The sequence below is a fragment of the Mastomys coucha genome, unplaced genomic scaffold (assembly GCF_008632895.1).
Source record: "Mastomys coucha isolate ucsf_1 unplaced genomic scaffold, UCSF_Mcou_1 pScaffold9, whole genome shotgun sequence".
NCBI lineage: Eukaryota > Metazoa > Chordata > Mammalia > Rodentia > Muridae > Mastomys > Mastomys coucha.
Genome location: NW_022196915.1, coordinates 993,908 through 1,018,747, shown reverse-complemented (window position 1 = coordinate 1,018,747; position 24,840 = coordinate 993,908). Strand labels below are relative to the sequence as shown.

At 42.5% G+C, this 24,840-nt stretch overlaps 2 protein-coding genes, 1 non-coding gene and 1 pseudogene across 8 annotated transcripts in view; 3 read left to right on the top strand and 1 right to left on the bottom strand.

Moving 5' to 3' along the window:
• Window positions 1-24,840, bottom strand: part of Nek10 (NIMA related kinase 10) — a 228,364-nt gene that overhangs the window by 131,957 nt on the left and 71,567 nt on the right. For all 5 annotated transcript variants that reach the window (XM_031361786.1, XM_031361785.1, XM_031361787.1 and 2 more), the window contains one exon: window positions 23,732-23,807. In XM_031361786.1, the coding sequence (XP_031217646.1) occupies window positions 23,732-23,807 (76 nt within the window). The remainder of the gene's footprint in view (window positions 1-23,731; window positions 23,808-24,840) is intronic.
• On the top strand, window positions 5,083-5,909 carry LOC116084675 (annotated as a pseudogene). Its single transcript, XR_004116213.1, has one exon. The product of XR_004116213.1 is annotated as a mitochondrial pyruvate carrier 1 pseudogene (transcript).
• Window positions 6,024-6,130, top strand: LOC116085445. The gene has a single exon (XR_004116557.1). It is a non-coding gene; the product is annotated as a U6 spliceosomal RNA (small nuclear RNA).
• On the top strand, window positions 19,797-20,276 carry LOC116084676 (U6 snRNA-associated Sm-like protein LSm7). The gene has a single exon (XM_031361792.1). The coding sequence runs from the start codon at window positions 19,815-19,817 to the stop codon at window positions 20,124-20,126; it is 312 nt and encodes a 103-aa protein (XP_031217652.1). The 5' UTR covers window positions 19,797-19,814; the 3' UTR covers window positions 20,127-20,276.

Sequence of the window (24,840 nt, the reverse complement as noted above, 5' to 3'; positions counted from 1 at the left end):
GCATGATCCACTCGTAGGGACCTTTGACTTGCAGGTGATCAAAGCAGTAGAGGAGAGAGTCTTTAGGCCAAGATCCTTTGGGAACCCAGACCAAAAACCCCTATATAGTTACCTAGAAGAATCTAGTGGAAGACTCCCTTCTCCGTTCATAGATAAAAGCCTTTCTTTCCCAAGACCCACCTGACAGATTCTGGCCATCAGGAAGAAGAAAGCACAGGATGAGGAATCTGAGAAAATTTTGATCCTCCAAGACCCTTCACCAGTGGACCTGTTACTCCAAGACCCTCCTTCTCCAAATCTCCCTACCCTTGCACCATGCCACCACCAGCACTGGGAACTTCAGCCCATATGAGACTGGGGCCATTGCACCCCCTTTACCAGAGAGAGGAGTAGTAGGAGACCTGAGAGCCACCTCCCCTGATAACACAGTGTCTCTCCCACTAAGGGCACATGGGCCTCTGAAAAAGGGCAATCAGGCTAAGTAATATTGGCCCTTCTTTTTGGCCAACTTGTACAACTGGAAGACCCAACCCCAGCCCCTTTTTCCAAGGGGCCAGTTAGTCTCTTTGAGACCGTTTTATTTATAATGCAAGAAGCCAGAAAAAATACTCCCTCAGACATGGGGGCACCAACCAGGCTGTCATGGACAACAGCATTTCCCTGACTAGACCTGGCTGAGACTTTAATATGGCAAAAGGTAAGGGGCTCCTAAAAGTCTACCACCAGGCTCCACTGGCAGGTCTCAATGGGGCCACATGATGACCCACAAATTTGACCAAGGTATGTAAGGTTAAACAGAGACCAGATGAGTCATCTGTAGCCTTTCTAGGGCTCATATTGGCATTCCACCAATATACACCCTATGACCCCAGAATTAAGGAGCATAAAACTACTGTGACAATGGCTTTTATAGACCAGGCTAGTAGAGATATCAGAAAAAAGCTTCAGAAGCTAGAAAGACCGGATAAGCCACTGAGGGATTTAGTGTAGGTTGCTGAGAAAGTCTACCATTACAGGGAGATAGAGAAAGAGAAGAAGCAGCGAAAGAGAAAGAAAGAAAAGCAAGAGGGGAGGAATCTACAGAAAGTCTGGATTACAGTAGGTAGGGAAAGCAGAAAAGAGAGACTCCAACCAAAGAGAGAAAGAAAAACCCCTTAAAAATGACCAGTGTGAATACTGCAAGGAGAGAGGCCACTGGCCCAAGAGTGCCCTAACAAATGGAAGCCCCAGAACAGGAAGTTCCTTGGGAAAAGAGCCCCCAAAAGGCAAAGGTTTTAGCCCTGAGTGAAGACACTGATTAGGCGAAACAAGGTTTGGACCTCCTCCTCGAACCCAGGATAACTCTGAGAGTGTAGGGGAAACTCACTCAATTCTTGGTGGACACAGGGGCTCAACACTTGGTCCTCCGAACCGATGGCCCTATTTCCAAGAAAAGATCTTGGGTCCAAGAAGCCACTGGCACCAAAATGTATTCATGGACTACCTGAAGAACAGTGGACCTAGGAATGGGCCAGGTATCCCATTCATTTAGGGTCACCCTAGACTGTCCCTACACTCTGTTGGGGTGAGACATACTCTCCAAAATGGGGACCCAGATATACTTCCTGCTGGCCCAAAAGGAGAGAACTCTCAGACTGACCCCTACTGAAAGCCAAGGCTATCTGGTTTTCTCCATGAGGGTCAGAGACAAGCAGGTGGTGTAGTGGGTGGCACAAATGTCATCTGAGCAGAACCTCTACTCCCCAGCACCTCTACCCCCTGGCACATTGACACAGAAAGTGGAGCTAATTGCCATCACCAAAGTCTTGGAACTTGGAGCCAGCAAGAAAATTAACATCCACGCAGATAGCAGGTATGCCTTTGCCATTGCCCATATCCACAGGGCTATATGCTGAGAGCAAGGACTGCTCACATCAGAAGAAACAAACAGGAAATCTTGGACCTCTTGGATGCCCTAATGAAGCTGGCAACTTTGAGTATGATTCACTGTCCAGGACATCAGAAGAAGAGAGACTCAGTGACCTGGGACAATAACTAGACAGATCAAGTGGCTCAAAAGTTGGCTCTGCAGGAGCCTATCCTGGTTATGGGCCTACAAGAAGCACCTGATAGGAAATATGAAATAGAACTGGACTAAAAGGTTGCTTCACTTAAAATATATATACCTCGGGTTCTGGACCAGAGAGATAGTAGAACAGTGTAAGGTATACCAGAAAGTGAATGCTTATGAAGCCAAGAGTAAACAGGGCAAAAGACCTAGGGGAGAACAACCTGGAGTTTATTGGTAGATCAGTTTTACAAAGTAGGAGGCAGGAAAATGTGGTTACAAATACCTTCTAGTATTTGTAGATACTTTCTCTGGATGGGTTGAGGCTTTCCCCACCAAGCAGGAAAAAGCTACCATGATAGCTAAAAAGATATTAGAAGTAATTTTCCAGAGGTTCAGAGTGGCTAAGGTAATTAAATCAGACAATGGTCCTGCATTTGTCTCTTAAGGTAAGTCAGGGGTTGTCAGAGATATTTGGAACTAATTGGAAGCCTTATTGTGCACACCATCCCAAGCTCAGAGAAGGGTAGAGAAAATAAACAGAACACTACAAAAGATCTTAACTAAATTGAACTTGGAGATTGGCTTGGACTGGTTGGTGCCCCTCTCCTTGGCCGTGAAAACCCCCTACCATTTTAACCTGACCCCTTTTGAGAACCTATTTGATAGCCCAACTCCCTTGGTGTCCACTGAGCCCTCCCAGGTGGTATCACACAACATGAGATCTTAAAGCAGAGATACAAAGAACTAGATACAGAACACCAGGAGTATGAGCTATCAGAATGCCAGCTATAGCTTCAGGATCGAAGCATGCACAAACAAAAGGGGAGAATAAAGAGGTTAGCTCAGGAATTTTAGAAAATTCCACCAGACCCCTCCCCCCTGGAAGTGAAAATTCATAAAATATATAAGTACCCCTCCCCTCCTGAAGCGAGGAGCTAATTACATTTGTCAGCCACAGGGAGGAAGGACCAACTACTGGAGCTTGTAGACACATTCTGAGACTGTTGGCCACTCACCTCATTCCCTATAGACCAATCCGTTTAAAAGTCACACTGTTCTGCCAATCACATTGTGCCTAATGGCTGCTGCCTGGAGACTTGTATAAAAGTTTGCTGGATGGGCTGCATATCTCTCCATGTGAAGGGCAACCCCAACATTTTGGAATGATAAATTCCTCTTGCTTTTTACATCGATTCCCAGCTCTGTGTCATTCAGTCAGGGAATCCCCAGTAAACTAAGGCCTACCAGAGTCTTACAATACCACCAATCAACAGGCTGAACTAATAGCCCTTACCCATGCCTTTCAACTGGCACAGGGACAATCCCTCAACATCTACACAGATTCCAAATATGCTTTCCATATCTTCCTGTCCCACACTGCTATCTGGAAGGAGCATAGGTTACTTACCACCAAAGGATGATCAGGAACTAATGTAAACCAAATTATGGCCATGCTAAAGGCCTCCCATCTCCCCACAGCTATTGGGATTGTCCACTGTAGATTGCACTAGACAGATGACTCTATTGTCTCCAAGGGAAACAAACAAGCCAACAAGGCAGCTAGAGCTGTGGCCTTTAGAGGCCTATACTTGTCTCATCCTCCCCAGGACATCCTTACACAACAACCCATATCCCCATCTTCACCCCTTGACACTCATCAAACTCTGTCCTATCTTCACCAACTCTTTCATGCTAACAGCCAAGCCTACTTCTGAGGACTTAAGTTTCTTAAAATCTATCACTGTTTCTTGCAAATCTGTCTGACACCAACTCAAGGTATCATAGCACCCCTTTTCCTATCCATCAATCTAAAGGTTCCCTTCCTGTAACTGACTGGCAACTTGACTTTACCCACATACCTACTGTCAAATGTGCCAAGAACATCCTGGTCTTGGTGGACACCTTCTTAGGGTGGGTGGAGACATTTCCCAGAACTAACAAAAGGACTCAGACAGTCTCTCATGTTCTCCTCTGAGAGATCATTCCCGAATTTGGTGTCCAGCTTCCCTCCAGCTAGCTAATGGTCCTTAATTTACCTTCCAAATTTCTCAAATTCTAAGGCCCTAGACATCCCCTGGCATTTTCATATTCCCTACCACCCTCAGTCTTCAGGTAAAATAGAAAGAACAAACCACTCTTTAAAAACCACTCTTGTTAAGTTGTCACAGGAACTTCACCTTGATTGGATAAAACTCCTACCTGTGGCTCTCTTCAGGCTACAAGCTCTCCCCCAGTGACCTCTCCTCATCTCACTCTTTGAATGCATGTATGGACATCGGGTCCTAACTCCTGGTCTTTCACTTAAATGCTCTCCCCTCCCAGACCATACTCACCCCATTAATTTGCCACCTCCATTCTCTCCTTTGGAACTTTGCTGGCCACCATCTATCACGACCACACACTGTCTCCTGTCCATTGCCTGTCAACATTGGAGGCCAGGTCCTTCTATCCCCTCCAGACCATTGGCCCTCATCCCTCTCTCCTAAATGGCAGGACCTTTTTAAGGTAATTCTCATGACCCCTACAGCTGCTAAACTTGAAGGACTCTCTCACCTCAAACCTTTCATTCCTCCATCTAAAAATGACTCTTCTTCATACACATCAACCCTAACAGGACTGTGCTCTATTAAGCTCCAGAAGATGTCAAGACCTCCCACTTTGTTCCCAATCCCAGGAAATGAGACCCCACTCCAGCAGCTGAGCTTAACCTCACTGGATTAGACATGGGTCTCTCATCATCCCCCTGCTGTTCATTTTCATCCAGGGTAGCCCTTACACCTAGAGAGTCAAGGTTCACAGATAACAAACAGTCTTTCCAAAGAAGGTCAGGAAAGTGCTCCATAGCCAGATGCCATAAACCGATCCAAATTGCTGTCATCCCTGTATATGCTGTCCCATGTAAATATTATGATCTCTATACTTGTTTTCTCTTTGACCAGACAAAAGATTACTGTAAAAAACTGTAAGACAGAGGGCCTCTGCCGGGTCGGCAGTGTCATCTGTCTAGGTAGTGGCTTCCCTGCCTACTGCACAACCATGGCTGGAGCGCTGGTGTGCAAAGCGGCAGAGTATGTCCGGAGCAAGGACTTCCAGGACTATCTCATGAGTACGCACTTCTGGGGCCCAGATGCCAACTGGGGTCTCCCCATTGGTGCTTTCAATGACATGAAGAAATCTCCAGAGATTATCAGTGGGAAGATGACTTTCGCCCTCTGTTGCTATTCTCTGACATTCATGAGATTTGCCTACAAGGTACAACCTCGAAACTGGCTTCTGTTTGCATGCCATATAACAAATGAAGTAGCTCAGCTCATTCAGGGAGGACAACTTATCAACTATGAGTTGAGTAAGCAGCCATCTGCATATCAGTGCAAGAACCAGCTCTTGAAAGGGACAGTGTTCCAGCCACTGCTGCAGCCACAGACCATGTCAGCATGAATAGTCATGCTGAGGGGAAAACACAGAATGCTATCTTTAATGACCATGCCAACATTATTGAATAGCCGAGAGTCTCTAAACCAACTCTCTGCTGCCTTATCAATGCTAAACTTTATTTGTCTTCATCAAGAGTAGTTCAAAATATGCAACTAATTTAATAATTTTGAATGATGGCTTTATCTATAGCAATCTGTAGTAATGTATTATCTATTGGGATTTGTGTAATAAAAAATCTAAGGGAACAAAATTTTATAACTACAAGCACTTAAGTACTCAAGATTCTTGACTTTTTCTTTAATGACAATAGTAGAACCCTCAGTTGGTAACATGTCTACACATAATTTCCAGTGAGAACAAATGTCGGTGTTTTCCATAACGTAATTCAGATCTGTAACTTAATGGCAATAAATGGTTTAAATATTTGCTAAAAAAAAAAAAAACTGCAAGACAAATATGGGCTGCCCATATTGGTCTTGTCAGAAACATATACTAGAATCATGGACCAATCCCTTTTTCTATCAACAATGCAAGACACATGCTCACTTTGGCAGCACATACACTAAAATTGGAATGATACAGAGAATATTAGCATGGCTCCTGTGCAAGGAAGACACGCAAATTTGTGAAGCGTTCCATATTTTTTAAAAAAGAAAAAAAAAACAATGTAAGACACTCTTTTTCTACACACAGGACACATGGAATCCCAGGTGGGAGATAGGAGCTGTTGATAAGCTCTACTGTAAAAACCAATCCGGTCCCGCAGTCGACATCCAGAGAAAATATGTCTCAATTGCCCAACCTCTAGATCTTAGAAAAGAAGGAGAAGTAATCAAACACTCCTCCAAGGTCCTTACCTCTTTGACATCACCCCTCATAAATGGCACTAACTTGTCATTTTGCCTTTTGCTTCAGACCTTGACCTTGACATATCAATTCCTTAATGTCACCAGACCTGGTCACTTTAAAGATTTCTGGCTATATGTACCCCATGGAATTAACTCACAATTGCCACTTACAGCCTCTCTGGTGATACTGCCAAGTAACCTTACCTCACCTTCTGTCAGTTGGCCTGACTCTGATGTGCCATGACTTCATATCTTTCCTCTATCCCTCCCTTTGGCTGAGTACTACTCAGCTATTAAAAACAATGAATTCATGAAATTCACAGGCAAATGGATGAAAGGAGAAAATATCATCCTGAGTGAAGTAACCCAATCACAAAAGAGCACACATGGTATGCATTTACTGATAAGTGGATATTAAACCCAAAAGCTTGGAATACCCAAGATACAAATTACAAACCACATGAAGCTCAAGAAGAAGGAAGACCAAAGTATGGGTGCTTCGGAACTACTTAGAAAGAGGTAACAAAATATTCATGGGAGCAAATAGGGAGACAAAGTGTAGAGCAGACACTGAAGGAAAGGCCATCAAGAGACTGCCCTACCTGAGGATCCATCCCATATACAGTCACCAAACCCAGACACTATTGTGGATGCCAAGAAGCATGCTGACAGGAGCCTGATAGAGCTGTCTCCTGAGAGGCTCTGCCAGAGCCTGACATACACAGAGGGGGGTGTTCACAGCCAACCTTTGAACTGATCATGGGTTTTCCAATAGAGGAGTTATAGAAAGGACTGAAGGAACTGAAGGGGTTTGTAACCCTATAGGAAGAACAACAATATCAACCAGGAAGAGCTCCCAGGGTCTAAACCACCAACCAAGGAGTACACATGGATGGGCCCATGGTTCTAGCAGCATATATAGCAGAGCATGTCCTTGTTGGTTGGGCATCAATGGGAGGAGAGACCCTTGGTCCTGTGAAGGTTTGATACCCCAGTGTAGGGGAATGTGGGGGCAGGGAAGCAGGAGTTGGTAGGTGAGTATGGAACACCCTCATAAAAGCAAGGAAGTATGGCACAGGGTGTTTCAGACAGGAACTGGGAAAGGGGATAAAATTTAAAATGTAAATAAATAAAATATCCAATAAAAAATGCCTAAGCATAAAAAAAATCCTGGGTTCAGTCAAAGAAGATGCACCTAACCCTCCACAGACTGGAGGTCCAGGGAGTTTAGGGGTCTGGTTGGATAGGGGTTGGGGGGTAGGGACATTTTCATGGAGACAGGGGGAGGGGAGGGGAAATGGGATGTAAAACAGTCAGAGGGTGGACCATGGGGTGGAGGGTGGGGGAATAAAACTGGAGTGTAAAAAATAAATAAAAAAATAAATAAATACATAAAAAGACAAAAAAGAATTAATTAAAGAAAAATATTGAATGGCTAATGATTGCTAGTAAATATATGCAATTTATAATTTTCTCAGTAAGTCTATGAATTTTTTTCAAATTCTTTCATCCAGCATTAACTTCTTTTATAATGATAATAAACAATAGAATACATGAGGCTTTCCAAAGTATCATTATCAGAAACTTTAGGGTAAGAACTATAAAATATACTTTTATTAAACTGTAATTAATACATGCTTCAAAATGAACCAGCATCGAATCTCATTTTGGCATCAAACTCTCCACATGTGCTTTGAATAGTTCAGTGCTGAGAAATGTTTTTCCCTCAAATGCAAACCAACATTTAAAAGCTAAAGCTTACACATTTCCAAATTGTAACAACTAGTCAGGAACCGAAATGTAGATAATAACAGCATCAACAGTCATTCCTGACAAGTAACCAACTTCTGAAAACATGACCTCAAGTAACCCAGGACTGCCTGAATCACTCTGTCAAGTTATTACTGTAAATTACTCTCCATGGAACTATAAATTAATATATATATGTGTGTGTGTGTATATATATATATATGGATATGGATATATGGATATATATGGAGATAGAGAAGTAGAGATAGATACATAAATAAATATATAGATACATAAATATAAATGTATAGATATGTGTGCATAATTCAATAGTGTTCAGATATTTAGGCTTTTTTAGACATCTCTTTCAGAAGCGCAACTTTTAGAGAAAATTGGCAAAAGAGGTAGATGGCACCCTGGGGCTCACTTTGAGCTCTCTCCTTCCCTCTTGGCTCCCCGGTATTAAAAGCAGGTGTTGTCAGACTCCAGGTTCCAACTACCCTGAGTGCCTATTCTTTTATACTCTGTTATCTGCTGGCTATGGCCCTAGCTCCCTCTCTTTGCATCCCTTCCACCTCCATCTCAGCCCCCAGTCCCCTTAAACTTTCCTTTAAGACCTCAATGGGTAATCAATCCATCCCTGATCATTTAGAGACCCATAGGATGTTCTTTGGTCTTTGACATGAGGTTCTATAACATTACCCCTTTGAAAGGATAGTTCCCAGAAAGTTTGTGTCTATACCGCTGCTATTGATCTCAGCAAAGGTTTTTTTGTTCCCTGATAAAAAACTATCAAATGCTGCTCCCTCCTGTCTCTCCTAGCTTTCCTTTTTCCTACCACCCATCTCTTTCCTCAAAGCTGCCTCAAGTCTCTCTCCTTTCTCTCTCTCTCTCTCTCTCTCTCCTCTCTCTCTCTCTCTCTCTCTCTCTCTCTCTCTCTCTCTCTCTCTCTCTCCCTCTCTCTGTCTTTCTCGCTCTCTGTAATATCCACCCCCTCCCTCACCAATTCAGGCTCCAGCATGAGTTATTTTACAGCAAGCTCTGTTCTGTGTATATGCTTCCTTAAGACAACGTGTTGAAGGCTTGGTCCATGATGAATCAGGTTTGGGAAGAAAAGATCCTTGGAGATAATTGAATCATGAAGGCCTGACCATATCAATGGATACACTCACTCATGTAGCTATAGTTTGACTTATTGGGAGGTAGTGGACATTTGAAGAGGGGCCCACTTAAGAAGGCAGGTCATTAATTATGATTTTAAAGTATATAATTTGTCCTTCGCTGCTTTCTCTGTCTTTGTTCCTTGGCTATCATAAAATGAGCAGCTTCAGGCTTGCTGTCCACTATAATGTTTTGCCTCACTGCTGGCGCTGAAACAGTGAAGCCATTGACCACAAATCAAAACCTCTGTAACCACAAGTCGAATATATACTTTCTGTAAGTTTCTCGAGGATTGTTTCACAGCAACAGATGCCTGACTAAGGAATCCTGTTCCTCTTTTGGACATGTTGCCTAATTATTTTAAAAAAAACATTCCGAAGTCAGAATATTCCAAATTAAATGGCTTATTTCTCTTTCCCTGCAAATTACATCTTCCCAAGTCTCCCAAGTGCTGTGTCTCTGATAGAGTCCAGTGACCTTGCTTTCAAGATATGATCATATTAAGGTAAGGTCTCACTTGATTAGGTGCATTTGATCCTAGAACATTGTCATATCAGACGATAGAGAGAGTATGAGATGAGACGCAATGATGTCTGATGACAAGGATAGAGACTCAGCAAAGGTTACAAGGATAGTTTTCTCTTGCCTGCCCTATCCTTTGGTGGTTTATTCCATGGAGACTCCCATTTGCTAGTACATCTATCTGTCTAGCTCCTCAGACTCCACAGCTTTTGGCCTATGGCCTTTGCCAAGAACTCTGCTCTAGCTATTCCATGCAAACATCATCCTTCCTACAGGGTTGATTAGCATGGTCCAGAATTATCAAGTCAAGTAATGTCTATGTGCAAACTTTGACCAGTAAAAGCAGAGAAAATGATGATTCTTATCACAAACTACAAAAACTACCACATACAACTATGAGAAACACAGGATTTAGAAAGGATAGTGCTGAGAAAATGTTACATATGGCTGCTAATTTAAAAGGTGTGTGTGGAGGGAGGGGGTCCATAGCCATGTCTATTCCTTCCCTACTGTGGTGAGGGTGGAGGAATTGGAGAAAGCACATGCACCATGCCTACTCCCTTAATTCCTATCATCCTGCCTTAAAAACCATTACTGGGGGTGGAAGTGTCCGGGAGGAAGGATACACCCACTGTATGTCCTTGGAAAAGAATGAATGAAGCCCGGTGGAAAGGGAAGAGAGTGAAGAGAATAAAATGAAGGGAAAGACCAACATTTACTGAGCTCATACTGTGTGCCAGATGTGACAATGTGCTGTGACTTCACTGTCAGCCTTGAGAACTTGGCTGTACAGAAGAGGCCAGCTGTGAGCCAGCCTTGCTTGCCTGGCCCTTCTCTACTGCTGGAATTTCCATATATCCACTTCCACAGCCTGACTGTCAGAAGCGCCTCTGCTTGCCACTGCTGAAGGTGCTCACTAGGACAGAGTCAGGGCTTTAGTTGGTGGCACCATGTCCTGATGTTCACACTACTTGGGATTCCAGAAGAGGCGTTTCCTCCTGAGCTGACAGCAGCATTCCTTCCAGGACCGTCTCCCACAACTACAGCTCTTAATGGAGATCTTCCAGAACCCTTCCTGTTACTCCACAGTTTGAGGGCAGCAGCTTTCTGCTGATGCTGGCTTCTAGATAACATCACAGCAGGACTCTTAGAACTCTCTTCAGCTGTTCTTTTCACATTGACCATGAGCTTCTGATTGGATCCTACCCAAACCACCTCCTGGGCCTGTCCAAAAAGAACAGTCTATGCACAGAGATACACTAACTATGGAAAACAGAGATAAAGTCTCTTCCCAGTAACATAATGGTGGAAACCAGAGTGAAGGTCATGAAGAATGGACCAGCAGGACAGAAGCTTCGGCATGGACAGAGCCAAGAGAGTGAAGCTGGCAGGTCAGCCAACATGTTGGAATTTATTAAGAGGAACTCTGACCACGCTGGATGTTGATAGTGGACCCCTCTAATTCCAGCCCTCCAAAGATGGAGGCAGGAGGAGCAAAGCTTTGTGTTATAAAGTGATCATAGTGAATTTGAGGCCAACCTGGTTTTGTTATATAGCAAAACCCTAGTTGAAGGGGGGAGGGGGGAGGACTCCCCCACCCAAGGATTAAGATATGAATTAATCATAGATTCCTAGACAATTAAAACATTTCAGCACAGAGTGACCATTTGGTTCCAAAGAAAACGAAGGCTTAGCCAGTGAGGAAAATCTAATTGGTAAATCCAGTGGTCAACATGATATTATTATAGACAGTGAACAGTAGCAAGGTATTGTTATATAGCTACATCAGGAAATCATTAGAGAGAGACTCTAGGGGAGAGAACAAAGAAAAGTGTACCTTCACCTTGCTTAGCAGGAAGAGATAAACAAAAATGGAGGGCAAACCAGGGAATTTAGCATGTTGTTTAGTCAAACCCCTAAATTACAAAAGAAAGCCCCTTAAGAGTTGCAAATAATTACTTCCAAGGAGGGGGTTGGAGTGGGGAGGGGTGTCAAGTGCATAGGGATGGAGGCAGGGCAGTGCTGGCTGGCTGACATTATAACCGCTCCACCCCCATCCCCACAAACTGAGTCTTGAGATTTAAGACTTTTAAAAAAACATTACTGCCCCACAAAAATGATACATGTGAAAGGTTGCTAGGGACTTCCAAAGTCTCTGGGAGGATCACAGAGTCATACTCAGAGACTGAGCAATGAAGAAGACAGCAGCAATCAAGGGGACATTGCCCTAGAAACAGCACAGGCCACCAACACCGAAACTACTCAGTCAAAAGGACAGTGAATACGGTACCCCATCTGCCATCCTCCACCGCTACCCTTCCCCTACTCCACCACAGAGTCTGTCCAGCTCTGCTCTCTCCCATCTTATACTTGCAAGCCCAAGTCCTGCTGAGGTTAAGCTGCAAAGAGCCCCCTTTTGGTGATTTTAGGAGTGATATTCATAAGGTACAACTCTTCCGTCAAATATTGAAATTATATTAGATCTAAACCATCAAAATATGGTATATAGTTATTATAGAAAAGACTAGAAAATAGGAGAGAAGAATATTGTATCAGATATTTCTTGCAAAATGTGCTGTGTAGGTCTCCACACTGCTCAGGGTCTTGCTGAGCAGCCAGCTGTTACCAAGTGGCCCACACAGCTGCTGCTGGAGTCATGGGACGCAGAGGGAGGGAACCCCAGGCAGAGAAGGCTAAGCACTTTTAATGCAGAGTCACCCTGGTGTCTTCTCGGCCAGCTCTGAAGAGTAATCAGTCTTCTAAGTGAGCAGAAGGGGATGCTATGTGTTCCATATTTAATCACTGGCCATCAGCCAGAAATCCCTAAGACTAGCACTACCCAGACAGGTAGTAGCTAAAATATTAAATTATAGCTTTTACTCTTGGTGGATAAGAAAATGGAAATGAAATTAGTAGAAAATAAACTAGTCTAGTATATGTATATGTATATATGTGTGTGTGTGTGTGTGTGTGTGTGTGTGTGTGTGTGTGTGTGTGTATTCTCTCATGAAGCCTCATGTCTCTGAATATCTATAGACAGGTAATGGTTTCTTAGGAAGGAGATATTTTCTCCTGTATAGACACACTGGTAGGGAAGCCATATTATTGTAAACAACCCCTTACCCTTACCCAGGAGCCTGTAAGCAACCCTAGAGAAATCTATTTCAGTCATCAAAAACGGAGAGAGGAAGAAAAGAGGGAAGAGGCATGGAGTACAAGATAACAGGACAAGAGGTGAATATGATGAATATGATAATAAATAAGCACACAAACACATACTAACACACACACATACATATATTTTTTTATTTTTATTGGTTATTTTATTTATTTACATTTCAAATATTAGTAGCCCCATTCCCAGTTTCCTCTCCACAAGCCCCCTATCTCCTCCTCTATCTCCCTGTCCCTATGAAGGTGCTCCTGTTGGCCCCCTCACACACACACACACACACACACACACACACACTCCTGCCTCAGTGGCTTAGCATTCTGAGTCATCAAGCCTCCACTAGACCAAGGGACTCAGCTCCCAGTGATGCCACCTAAGGCAATCCTCTGCTACATATTCAGCTGGAGCCATGGGTACCCCCTCTGTAGTCTTTGGTTGGAAATTTAGTTCCTGGGAACTTTGGAGAAGTCGAATTGGTTAATATTGTTGTTCTTCCTATGAGGTTGCAAACCCCTTCAGCTTCTACAATCCTTGCCCTGACTTCCCCACTGGGGTCCCTGTATTGGTCAGGAATTGGCAAGGCCTCTCAGGAGACACCTGTATCAGGCTCCCTGTCAGCAAACACTTCTCAGCATCTCCAATAATGTATGGGTTTAGCATCTGCATGTGGGATGGATCCCCAGTTGAGGTAGCCTCTTGGTGGCCTTTCCTTTTGTGTCTGCTCCACTATTTGACTCTGCATTTCCTTTAGACAGGAGCAATTCTGGGTTAAAATTTTTGGAGATGGATGAGTGACCCCATTCCTCAACCCGGGGGTCATGCCTAACCCCTGGATATGGTCTCGACAGGTTTTCCGTCCCCTTTGTGGGGTATTTCAGCTAATGTCATCCCCGTGGGGTCCCAGGAGGCGCATGCTTTCCTGAAGTCTGGGACTTTCTCTTTGCTACTCCCCAGTTCCCCATCCCCCATTGCTACACACCTCTGTTCAATTTCCTGACCCTCTGTATATCTCCTCTATCTCTTCCCATAACTGATTCTTCCCTTCTTTCACCCTCCCAGTCTTCTCTTCCTCCCAAGTCCCTCCCATTCTCTACTTCCTTTGATTATTTTATTCCCCCTTCTAAGTAGGACTGAAGCATCCACACTTTGGACTTCCTTCTTCTTGAGCTTCATGTGGTCCATGAGTTGTATTGTGAGTATTCCACACTTTTTGCCTGATAGCCACTTATCAGTGAGTACATATCATGTGTGTTGTTTTAGGATGAAATGTTCTATAGATATCTGTTAAATCCATTTGGTCCATAACTTCTGTTAGTTTCACTGTGTCTCTGTTTACTTTCTGTTTCCATGATCTGTCCATTGATGAGAGTATGGTATTGAAGTCTCCCACTATTATTGTGTAAGATGCAATGTGTGTTTTGAGCTTTAGTAAAGTTTCTTTTATGAATGTGGGTGCCCTTGCATTTGGTGCACAGATGTTCAGAACTAAGAGTTCTTCTTGTAGATTTTTCCTTTGATGAGTATGAAGTGTTCTTCCTTATCCTTTTTGATAACTTTTGGTTGAAAGTTGCCTTTGATATTAGAATGGCTACTCCAGCTTGTTTCTTGGGACCATTTGCTTGGAAAATTGTTTTCTACCCCTTTACTCTGAGGTAGTTTCTGTCTTTGACACTGCGGTGCATTTCCTGTATGCAGCAAAATACTGGGTCCTGTTTACATATCCAGTCTTATAGTCTATGTCTTTTTATTGGTGAATTGAGTCCGTTGATGTTAAGAGATATTAAGGAACAGTGATTGTTGCTTCCTGTTATTTTTTGATGTTTGTAGCACACACTCTCAAACTCACACAATTTCTCACACACACACACTCACACACACTCTCATATATATATACTCTCACGCACACACTCACACAAACACACACATATACTCTCACACACACTCACACACTCTCTTACACTCACACATATTCTCTCACACACACACACTCTCTCATACACACACACACACTCACACACACTCTCACACACATATGAAAATGCTATAATGAAGGAGGGATCTGGAGACACCTCAGTGGTTAACAGAGCAAGCTGCTCTTGCAGAGAGCTTAAATTCAGTTTTTAGTGCCACATCAAGCAGCTCACAACCACAATAAACTTCAGCTTCAGGGGTTCCAATATCCTCTTCTGATCTCCATGGCCAAGAACTTATGTGCACAAGCCTTCTCTCTCACATATATTCATTAATAAAATCTTCTTAAGAAATAGAAGATTTATCCCATTAGTTACCAAACCACTATTGTGGATGCCAAGAAGTGTATGCTGAAAGGAGCCTGATATGGCTGTCTCCTGAGAGGCCCTGCAAAAGCCTTAGAAATACAGAGGTGGATGCTCACAGTCAACCAATGGACTGAGTGTGGTGTCCCCAATAGAGGAGTTAGAGAAAGGACCAAAGGAATTGTAGGGGATTGTAACCCCAAAGAAAGAACAATAGCAACCAACCAGTCCTCCAAGAACTCCCAGAGACTAAGCCATCATCAAAGGAGTACACATGGCTCCAGCTGCATATATTGCAGAGGATGGCCTTGTCATGCATCAATGGGAAGAGAGGTCCTTGGTCCTATGAAGGCTCAATAGATGCCCCAGTATAGGGGAACTGAGGGTGCGTAGGTAATAGTGGGTAGGTGGGTTGAGGAACACTCTCATAGAAGCAGGGGGAGGGAGGATGAAATAGGGGGGCTCCAGGGGAAACTAGGAAAGGGGATAACATTTGAAATATAAAGAAAATATCAAAAAAAGAAATAGAAAATATCATAATAAAGTGCATTATTATGTATAACTAACATATGTTTACAAAAAGAAGAAATTCCTTGTAATCAGGAAATGAGAAAATTCTTTGAGAAAACAAGACCAACAACAAGATCCCTAGTCACTAGGTTTTTTTACACATTGGTAATCACTTTGCTATATAAAGTACTGTATTTTTTTTCTGTTACGCTATCATGCAAATTTAAGTTTGAATCTTTGCCTTCTGGTTTACTATATTAGTGATTTTATTCTTAAAGCAAAATTATTAACCCAAACTCTACCTATTACACATCTCACCATCTCTGTTTCCTCAAGGTGACCCTAAGTGAGGCATCTGTGTTAGTATCTGCTGTCCCTCCCAAGTCTCTGTTTTCAACACACCCGCTGTAACCTCCTGTTGTAGGGAACAACTCCAGGAACTACTCCAGCTCCATTTTCTCAGTGGGCCAAAATGAGACATGAACTGAAGCAGAGGCCATGGTGTAATTATTGCTTTCTGGTTATATTTTCAAATATTTTCATTTTTTAAATGATCATGAAATATATTCTAGTGGCAATCTATCTTATCCTTTAATTACTTTCATTGTACTTAATTTAGGTACTTAACTACATAAGAATACGTTTTGATGTCCTAGGTTCCAGGCTATGTAACATCCACAAGCTTTAAGCAGCTTGTGGAAAGCACCACTCAGAGATTCCCCCTTTACTTGCCATGAAGATGGTCAATGATTGGTGTAGCAGGGCTCAGTCCGCTCTGGAAAGCAAGCCAGTGGGCACCACTCCTCCAGCGCTTCAGTTCCTGTCCCCAGTTCCTGCCCTGGCTTCCTGCCTTGGCTTTCCTCAGTAACAAACTGTGATTGGGATGTGTAAACCAAATAAGCCCTTTACTTTCAAAGGCGCTTTTGATTAAGCAAACAAATACATCATATTTTTCTAATCTGCTACTTTACACTCCCAGAGGACTGACTTGAATGCAAAGCGCAATCCAGGCAAGTTTGCAAGTACTTGTACAGTGCCAGATTCCATATGTCAAGGAGAACTTACCAGCTGATTCTGAGTCACAAGCACAAGTCATATTTAATTCCCAAATCTTGACATTTCTCACTTTATAACAATTGCCATTTGCTTCTCTCTAAGAATTGCTTTAATGAATCCTGATAGCTGGCACTATAGGGTGACATCATATACTTTTTGTTTAAGCCAAATATCACCAACTTTCTAAAAAGAAATCAAGTGCATTACTAGATTAAGTAATGATGGTGATTTCTGTAAAGGATAATGCAGTCTCTCAATTACAATATGTGATTATACAATGGCCTTTCTGAATATAAAACATGTGTTCTTGTTCTTTAGAGACTGATCAAAAGCAGTTATGAGGAGCAGGGATCTGCCAAGAAGGCCACCCTCTACAGATAGATCAATGTCATCACAGCCACTTGTAAATGGCCTGGAATGACCTCAAGACCAGAGGAATCAGCTCTGGGAAGGGAGGACTCTCCAAGTGTCTGGGTAACTTCATTCCTTTTTAGCTAGGAGGGTCTTCTTTGGTGAAGTTCACCTATCAACAGAGATGAGTGTATCTGCAGAATGAGAGGAAAGTTTTAGCTTTGTTTTTTGTTTTTGTTTTTCAGAGAAAAGAGGGATCATGATTTGGCATATCCAAAGTCTTTGAGCTCTTGAGGACTAACCGTGCAACTCTGTTGTGTCTAATCAATATGAATCTCTAGTCAACATAAATGGCATGTGTGTCCTGCTGACACTTTGGTCTTAATTCTCTCAAACATATAGGACAGAATTCCAGACATTTGCAGTCTGTGTAAGCAGAGGCCTGCCCTGTGTGCTGCATCAGAGGCCTGGCATGCTCATGCACACAGGACTGGCCCCTCAGTGACTGGCAGAAATATACACTTCAGTTTCTCCCTTAGGGAGGGAGATTTCTGGATAAAAGATGTGCCTGAGTTCTTCAACAAGCATGGGAACAGAGAAGGGCCCGCCAAGAATGCTTCTGTATACTGCTTTTTCTGCTTCTAGCTGTACAACTCCTCCCCATGTACTCCAGTTTCACCTCCAGAATCAACAACTCTGGTAAATATTTGCTTCAGAGAATGCTTGCAGAACGAACTGACAAATGATGAAACAAAAGAAAAAAAGATGAAAGACAAGAATGCAAGGTGATGTATGCCAGGTTTCTGTCAGTACAGAAGAGCAAGCTTCAATGGAAGAGAGAGGACAAGAAATCTAGACCCTTGGCAGTGCTACAAATCTCTCTTCTCGATCCCTCTCCATCTCCTTCCAGCTGAAGGTTCACCTCCTATGGCATCAAATCCTCCTACTCAAAGCAGACCCAGCATGGGCTAGTCTGAGTCACAAAGGCAGCCACACTAGGGCTGGCCCACCTATTTAGACAGTTAAGGAGCCAAGACGTCCGAAGTAATGAGACTTATCAGGCATTTAAGCCGTGTGTATAGATTGAGGAGAGGGCAAGCCAAGCATTGTTCTAAAGATGAGGCTGTTATTTTCAGAGTAAGTGATATTTCTTGACTCATTGCTAAGCAAGAAATAGTATCCATCATTAACAATTTATTATGTAAAACTATAGTGATCCCCCCTCTCAAACATGCACATGGATATATGCATCATTTCAGAGAGTAAAACTGGAGCTCAGGAGAATTCAGCTTGCCAGTCATCACAAAGAAAGAAAGAGAAGATTCAGCCTGCATCTACACCATGTCCCCCTGGCTCCTGAGGGGAGAGAATGCTGTGTGGTGAGTCCCAACTGCTTAGCTCATGGCTGTAGCTCCAGGGCACCACTCATCCCCTTCACGGATGTCAACTCTGCTATTACAATCAGAACTGAACGCAGAGGAGGCAACAGAGGAGCGGAACCTAAGCACACTGAGAGGCTGCTGCTGTACTCAGGAGCAGAGAAGGTCATCTGGGAACACCACACTCCCCCAAATCCCATTCCCCACCTACCCCAGGCCCTGTCACTAAAGTGAGATCAGCCAAATTCATAAATTTAATTTAAATTTAATTCCCTGTAGTGCGAATCTTGGAAAAGAGCCCTTAAGTAAAATGTTGAGTTTTTTTTTTTTACTTTAGGTATTGTTTCTAAGGTGTCCTGGACAGTCTGAAATGACAAGGTTAAGACTTACGAGCTTGAAAAATGTATTAGATTTAAAATTATTAGTATAGAGTACCAATATTAATATGGAAGCTACTAGACACATTGGCATAAAGAGATGTACCATGGAGTAGGGAGAGCTCAAGGGCCAGAAAGAGGGGGCACTATTCAGGTAATCTTATCCTGCCACAAAAAGAGCCATAACAGAGATAGTTACTGACAATATCTTCTATCCACCTGCTCAGAGCACCAATGTTCTGCCCCACAGGTTTGTGTCTTTGCACACTAAGGACAGCTTTATTTCCTCTTGGAACTCTCAGCTCTTTGGCCTAGTTATCATAAAAACCCTAAAGCTTCCACCAAAGGACCTAAACCAGAAATGGGGAAGAGGAAAAGAGCTACAAACACCGCTTAGATAAAGTCCCTCCACTCTAACAATGAGAAAACAAATATGATTCCTGGAGCCATCTGTTCTGTTTGTTCCCATGAGCACGCCCCTTCCTAGGTGTGGACTAACCACAAGTCATTAACAATGATTCTGTGTCAGTAAGCTCTTAATGAATGGTTTCCAGACATCAGACATGAATGTCACATTTGGCTTTATGACAGTCCAAAGAGATGGGCTATGATGTTATTATACCCATACAGTAGACAAGGAAACTGAGGCCAGCATTATGTGGTTCAACTTAAAGCCAGGTAGTCTAACTCTAGTCTGAGCATCTATTGGAAGACTCTATTTAGGTAGCAGTCCAGCATGTCCAAATGGCTCTCCAAACTTGGGAGGCAGAAGCAGGTGGATTTCTGAGTTCGAGGCCAGCCTGGTCTACAGAGTGAGTTCCAGGAAAGCCAGGGCTACACGGAGAAACCCTGTCTCGAAAAACCGAAAAATAAATAAATAAATAAAAAATAAAACCAAGGCCTGCCCAGAGCGACGCGCGGTGACAAGATGGCAGACAAAGAGAAAAAGAAGAAAGAAAGCATCTTGGATCTGTCTAAGTACATTGATAAGACCATTCGAGTGAAGTTCCAGGGTGGCCGGGAAGCTAGCGGTATCCTGAAAGGGTTTGACCCACTACTCAACCTGGTGCTGGATGGGACCATTGAGTACATGCGAGACCCTGATGACCAGTACAAGCTGACGGAGGACACTCGGCAGCTAGGGCTTGTGGTGTGTCGTGGCACCTCGGTGGTGCTCATCTGCCCACAGGATGGCATGGAGGCCATCCCCAACCCCTTCGTGCAGCAGCAAGACGCTTAGCCGCAATGGAGGGCCGTCCAGCCCCCAAAGGAGGGCAGCTCAGCCCTGAGGACCTGCCTTCCATGGGGCGAACTTCTGTTTGATGTTTTTGTCTTTTGTTCTTGTTTTGTTTTTTTTTTGTTTTTTGTTTTTTTAATAAAATTGCCCATGTGAGCAAAAAAAATAAAATAAAATAAAACCAAAAACTTATCCTCCCAACAGTTTTGGAGTTCCAGTCCCTCCCACAAAGTCAGTCTGATAAGTGCTCAGAACTCTATAAAATTTCTCCTTGGGAGAAAAGTCCTTCTGTTGGCTGACACCAAGCTTCATCCTCTACTAGCCTGGCATTCCTAGATAAATTCCAAAATTCTGATAGCCAAAAAAATAGAGCTTGTCTCATTCAAATACATTCACTCACTCTAGGGTAGTACTATAACCTTTCCTATACCCACATTTTTTTGTGTTCCAAATTGTACCCTGACTTTTCAGGCAAGGATAATTAGACCTGTTTTTACACTGTGCAGTAGTACCTCTTTAAAAAGGTATTGGACATTGGTCACCCAAGAACTGTGTTCATAAACAAGTATATAATTTTCAAACTAGTTTTCCCTAAATATTTGCTGTCATTTGCTGTTACGAAATTTTATAACTATTTTTCTTTTAAAATCCTGAAGGAATACAGCATCTAATAAAAGAATCTAAAAGGTTAAAAAAAAAAGTGTGACAAATCTCTCTTGTCAATAAGTTAAAAGAACACACACTGGGGACCATCTGTATAATACAAGGTGTCTCAGAGAGAGACAGGATTGGGAACCAGATCTACAGTGACACAGGTGATGAGAGGAAAATTCTAGACAGAAGTGGCAGCTGAGCAGAGACCAGAATGAAGACAGGAAGCCAATCCCAAAGCTATCTGAATGAGAGGGGTTCCAGAGATGTGCACTTGGGAGATCTGAAGAGACAGAGAAAGATTGGGAGAAGAATTCCAATGGAAAATGTCTCACAATAAAAAAACACATGGCTCTAACCATCGTTCGTAATTATGAGGCCGACCTTTCCCTGAGGATTTATAGTCAACTACTGTTTGCTAGAAGACAGGGGCTCACAAAGTCTCACTGCTCCCTGGAAAGTGATAGGCATGTCACAGTCGCTAAGGGAGGGAGACACATTTGTGACCACTGGTAGGTGGTCTGTGCTCCTTTAAGCAACCTTGAGCTCATGACTCACAAAACAAGGGAATGAAAGCTGAAAGGAGATGAACTGGGAAGAAGACAGTCCACAGATGAAAGAAGGACAAGAAAGGGGATTGAAGGGAGAATACGATCAAAATACATGGCATATACACACATATATGTCAGAATGAAACCCATTATTATGTATAATTTGTATGTGCCAATAAAAACTGTAAAGAGATAAACACTTTCAGCAAATACCAAGACATAAAATCAACATACAAAATTCAGTAACTTTTTTATATACCAATAACAAACTTGCTAGGAAGCAAATCAGGAAAGCAAAATCCATTCACAATAGCTTCAAAATAATAACAAAATATCAAGGAATAAACCTGGACTAAAGGTAAAAGGCCTGTACAATGAACATTTTAAAACATCATCCAGGAGCTGAAGAGCTGACTCAGCAGTTACGAGTATTTGTTGCTCTTTCAGAGGACCTAGGTTTGATTCCCAGCACCCACATGACGGAACACAACTCTTCTGCGCTCTCAAGGCACCAGACACACATGGTGCATGTATGGAACTTGCAGGCAGACACTTATACACATTTTTAAACAAACACTGTAGAAAGAATAATTTGAGAAACCACTGAGTTGCTTGCAAGTTCAACTTCATGATTGAATTGTTCACAATAGCCAAGATATGGAATAAGCCTACATGTTTGTCAACAGATAAAATTGGTGAAGAAAATGCAGTGGAACTGGAGAACATTACATTACAAGTCATCCCTAGAAAAATGACTAAGCACATGTTTTCTCTCATATGCAGAATCTATGTTTGAGTAAATGAGTAAATGAATGAATGAATGAATGAATAGCATAAAAGTAGAAGGGGACTAGGAAGATGAGGAGAAGGAATCTAATGAGAGAAGAGGAATGACAAGGAGGAATCTAATGAGAGAAGAGGAATGACAAGGGGGAGATATTAGGGTAAAAAGGCAAGTGTTTTCTCTCATATGTAGAATCTAAATTCAACTCTATATTCTTAAATATTTATACATACATACATGGCATGAGGTCATAAGGGACATAATTTAGGGAATGAAGGAAACTATCAGGAGATGGATGAGGAGGGTAGTTGGGCCAAGTCTGGGCAAAGTAAAATGATATATATAACACACATACATACTCATACACATATGCACACATACATATACATATGTGCATATACACATATGCATGTGTCATAATGAAATCTAGCATTTTTACACTAACTAAAAATCTAGAACTATTGTATTAGCAGTCTAAATTTAGTTCATACTCTTGGCAATAAAAAAGTAATACCAAATAATGACTAGCTGAAATTTAACTCTGTATCTCATTGATATGCACTTTTGGGAGTGAGATCTACTGAGACTGAACACATGAATACTTAATGTTTTATAACAAAATTATCCCAGGATTGAGTCCAAGTAGACCACCAGCCTTGCGCTTAAGAACTTAAGCATGAAGATCAGCCCCAGTGTCTAAGAAGTGCCGGGAAGATCAGCAGACTCTGTTCATCTTCCCACAAGTGAGTTCCCAAAACAAAACAGGGCAGTTCTAGTAAGATAAGAAGAAGCCCACCCTCAGCGAACACTTCTCTGAATGCTTCACGAAGGAATTTGGCAAAGCCGCATTACCGTTTCCAGACAAGTCTGTAACATCCTTAAGACCATTTTTAGCTCCCTTCCTAGGATTCCATTTATAGCAGCTGGCTAGATGGGGGAGGACTGTAGACTTCTTGGTTGGTTGGTTGTCAAGTGAGAGTTCAGAAAATTTTCCTGAGACTATGTTATCTTACTCTCATGCATGTTCACACAGGAGGGGCCATGTGACAAGCCACATTAACAGTCTCATGTTGAGAACACAGCTGCCAAAGGAACCTTCACAGTGCTTGCAGTAAATCACAGGTGACTGTCCCTCAAACAGAACACTCACTCACCTATCTAGCCTTTGGGGCAGGGGTCAAAGCACCTGCCTCATCATCACTCAAGATGCAACAGCATTGATCCACGCCCTGTCACTGTCGAGCTACAGGGCAGTAAGAGGACACAGAAATCCTGCCCCGGTAGGAAGATACCAAGTCAGTGCATGAAAATCGGGTGATGGGATGCCCCCGGCCAGGGTCCTGTGGGTCACTTGTGCCCTCATTCATCTGCAGATTTACGTGTTCATGACTGTTTCGATTAAATTAGAGAAAACAGCCCCCCAAATGAATAGAGATAGGTTATAAATGGGCTACTCCTGTGGTTGTCACTCTAAATACATGATATATAATTCTTTTCATGTGAACTACCTAGGAACAAACTTCCTTTTTAATTCTATTTTCTTTGCAATCCGACAATAGTAACAAAAACCCAAAACAGTCAAGTGTGCCACTTGAAATCTATAAAACAATAATTATCCTTACCAAGAATAGAGGATCGTTCCCACCACAGACGTGAGCTTACTGCTTTCCTGTTTTTGCTTTGCCAGGCCAAAGTCAGCTACAATTCACAAAACAGAGTAAAGTGTTACTGTGTTTCCCAGGATTAGCAGTCCCCAGCCTGACACTCTGCCAAGTAACTAACACATTTCCCAGAAGACCACTTGTTCCTCTGTTTGTTTTCACAAGATACTCCTCCTCCCACGCCTCCAGTCTACTCCCCACCTCAGTTCATATGCACTATACACTACTGTGCTTTGTATTCTGACATGATGGAGTTCATCACTTTAAAACAATCTAACGTAAGTTTTGCTAACTAAAGCAGATGGAAGTCTCAATTGATCTTGTGATTTTTTTTTTACTTTAGAGTTCCCAGATAAATAGGAAGAGTGTGGCATTTTGCTATATAGTTGCCTTCAAAGCTGCATCTGATTAAAAAACAAAACAACAACAACAAAAAGAAACAAGGTGGATGTGATGGCTTAGCCTGTGATCCCAGCATTAAATGAGACAGAACAACATGTGATACTCAGTGCACTACTGTCAAAAGAAAAAAAAAAAAGGAAAGGTAAAAGAAGAAAAAGGAAGATCAAAACAACCAAAAATGGACAACTGAAATAGTAAAATAATACTCTTATTAAGTGTGCTATGATATTATCCTCTTTAATATACAAGGTATGCAAATTATATGATCATTTTTAAAACGTATTTGGACCTCGGTGACTAGATCCTTGAAGTCTCAGCATTTTGGAGCTAAGGCAGTAAAGAGTTGAAGGCCAGCCTGGTCTACACAGTGAGATCCTGCCTTAATGAAGGAAATAAAGAAAGGGAAGGGAAGAGAAAGGACAGAAAAGGAAGGGCAGGGGTGAGAGAGTGGTGGCAAGGAAGAAAAGAAAATTGGGGGAGGAAGTAAACATTAAAAAATAAAGTAAGCCTGAACAACCACCATGGAGATCAGAGAGCCAGAAATTAAATACTATCTATTGGCACTAACCATCATTATAAAAAAATAATAATAATAGGGCAGTGGTGGTGCATGCCTTTAATCTCAGCACTTGGGAGGCAGAGGCAGGCGGATTTCTGAGTTGGAGGCC

Coding starts and splice junctions, on each gene's coding strand:
- LOC116084676 (XM_031361792.1), top strand. CDS start 19,815: ATGGCAGACAAAGAGAAAAAGAAGAAAGAAAGCATCTTGGATCTGTCT.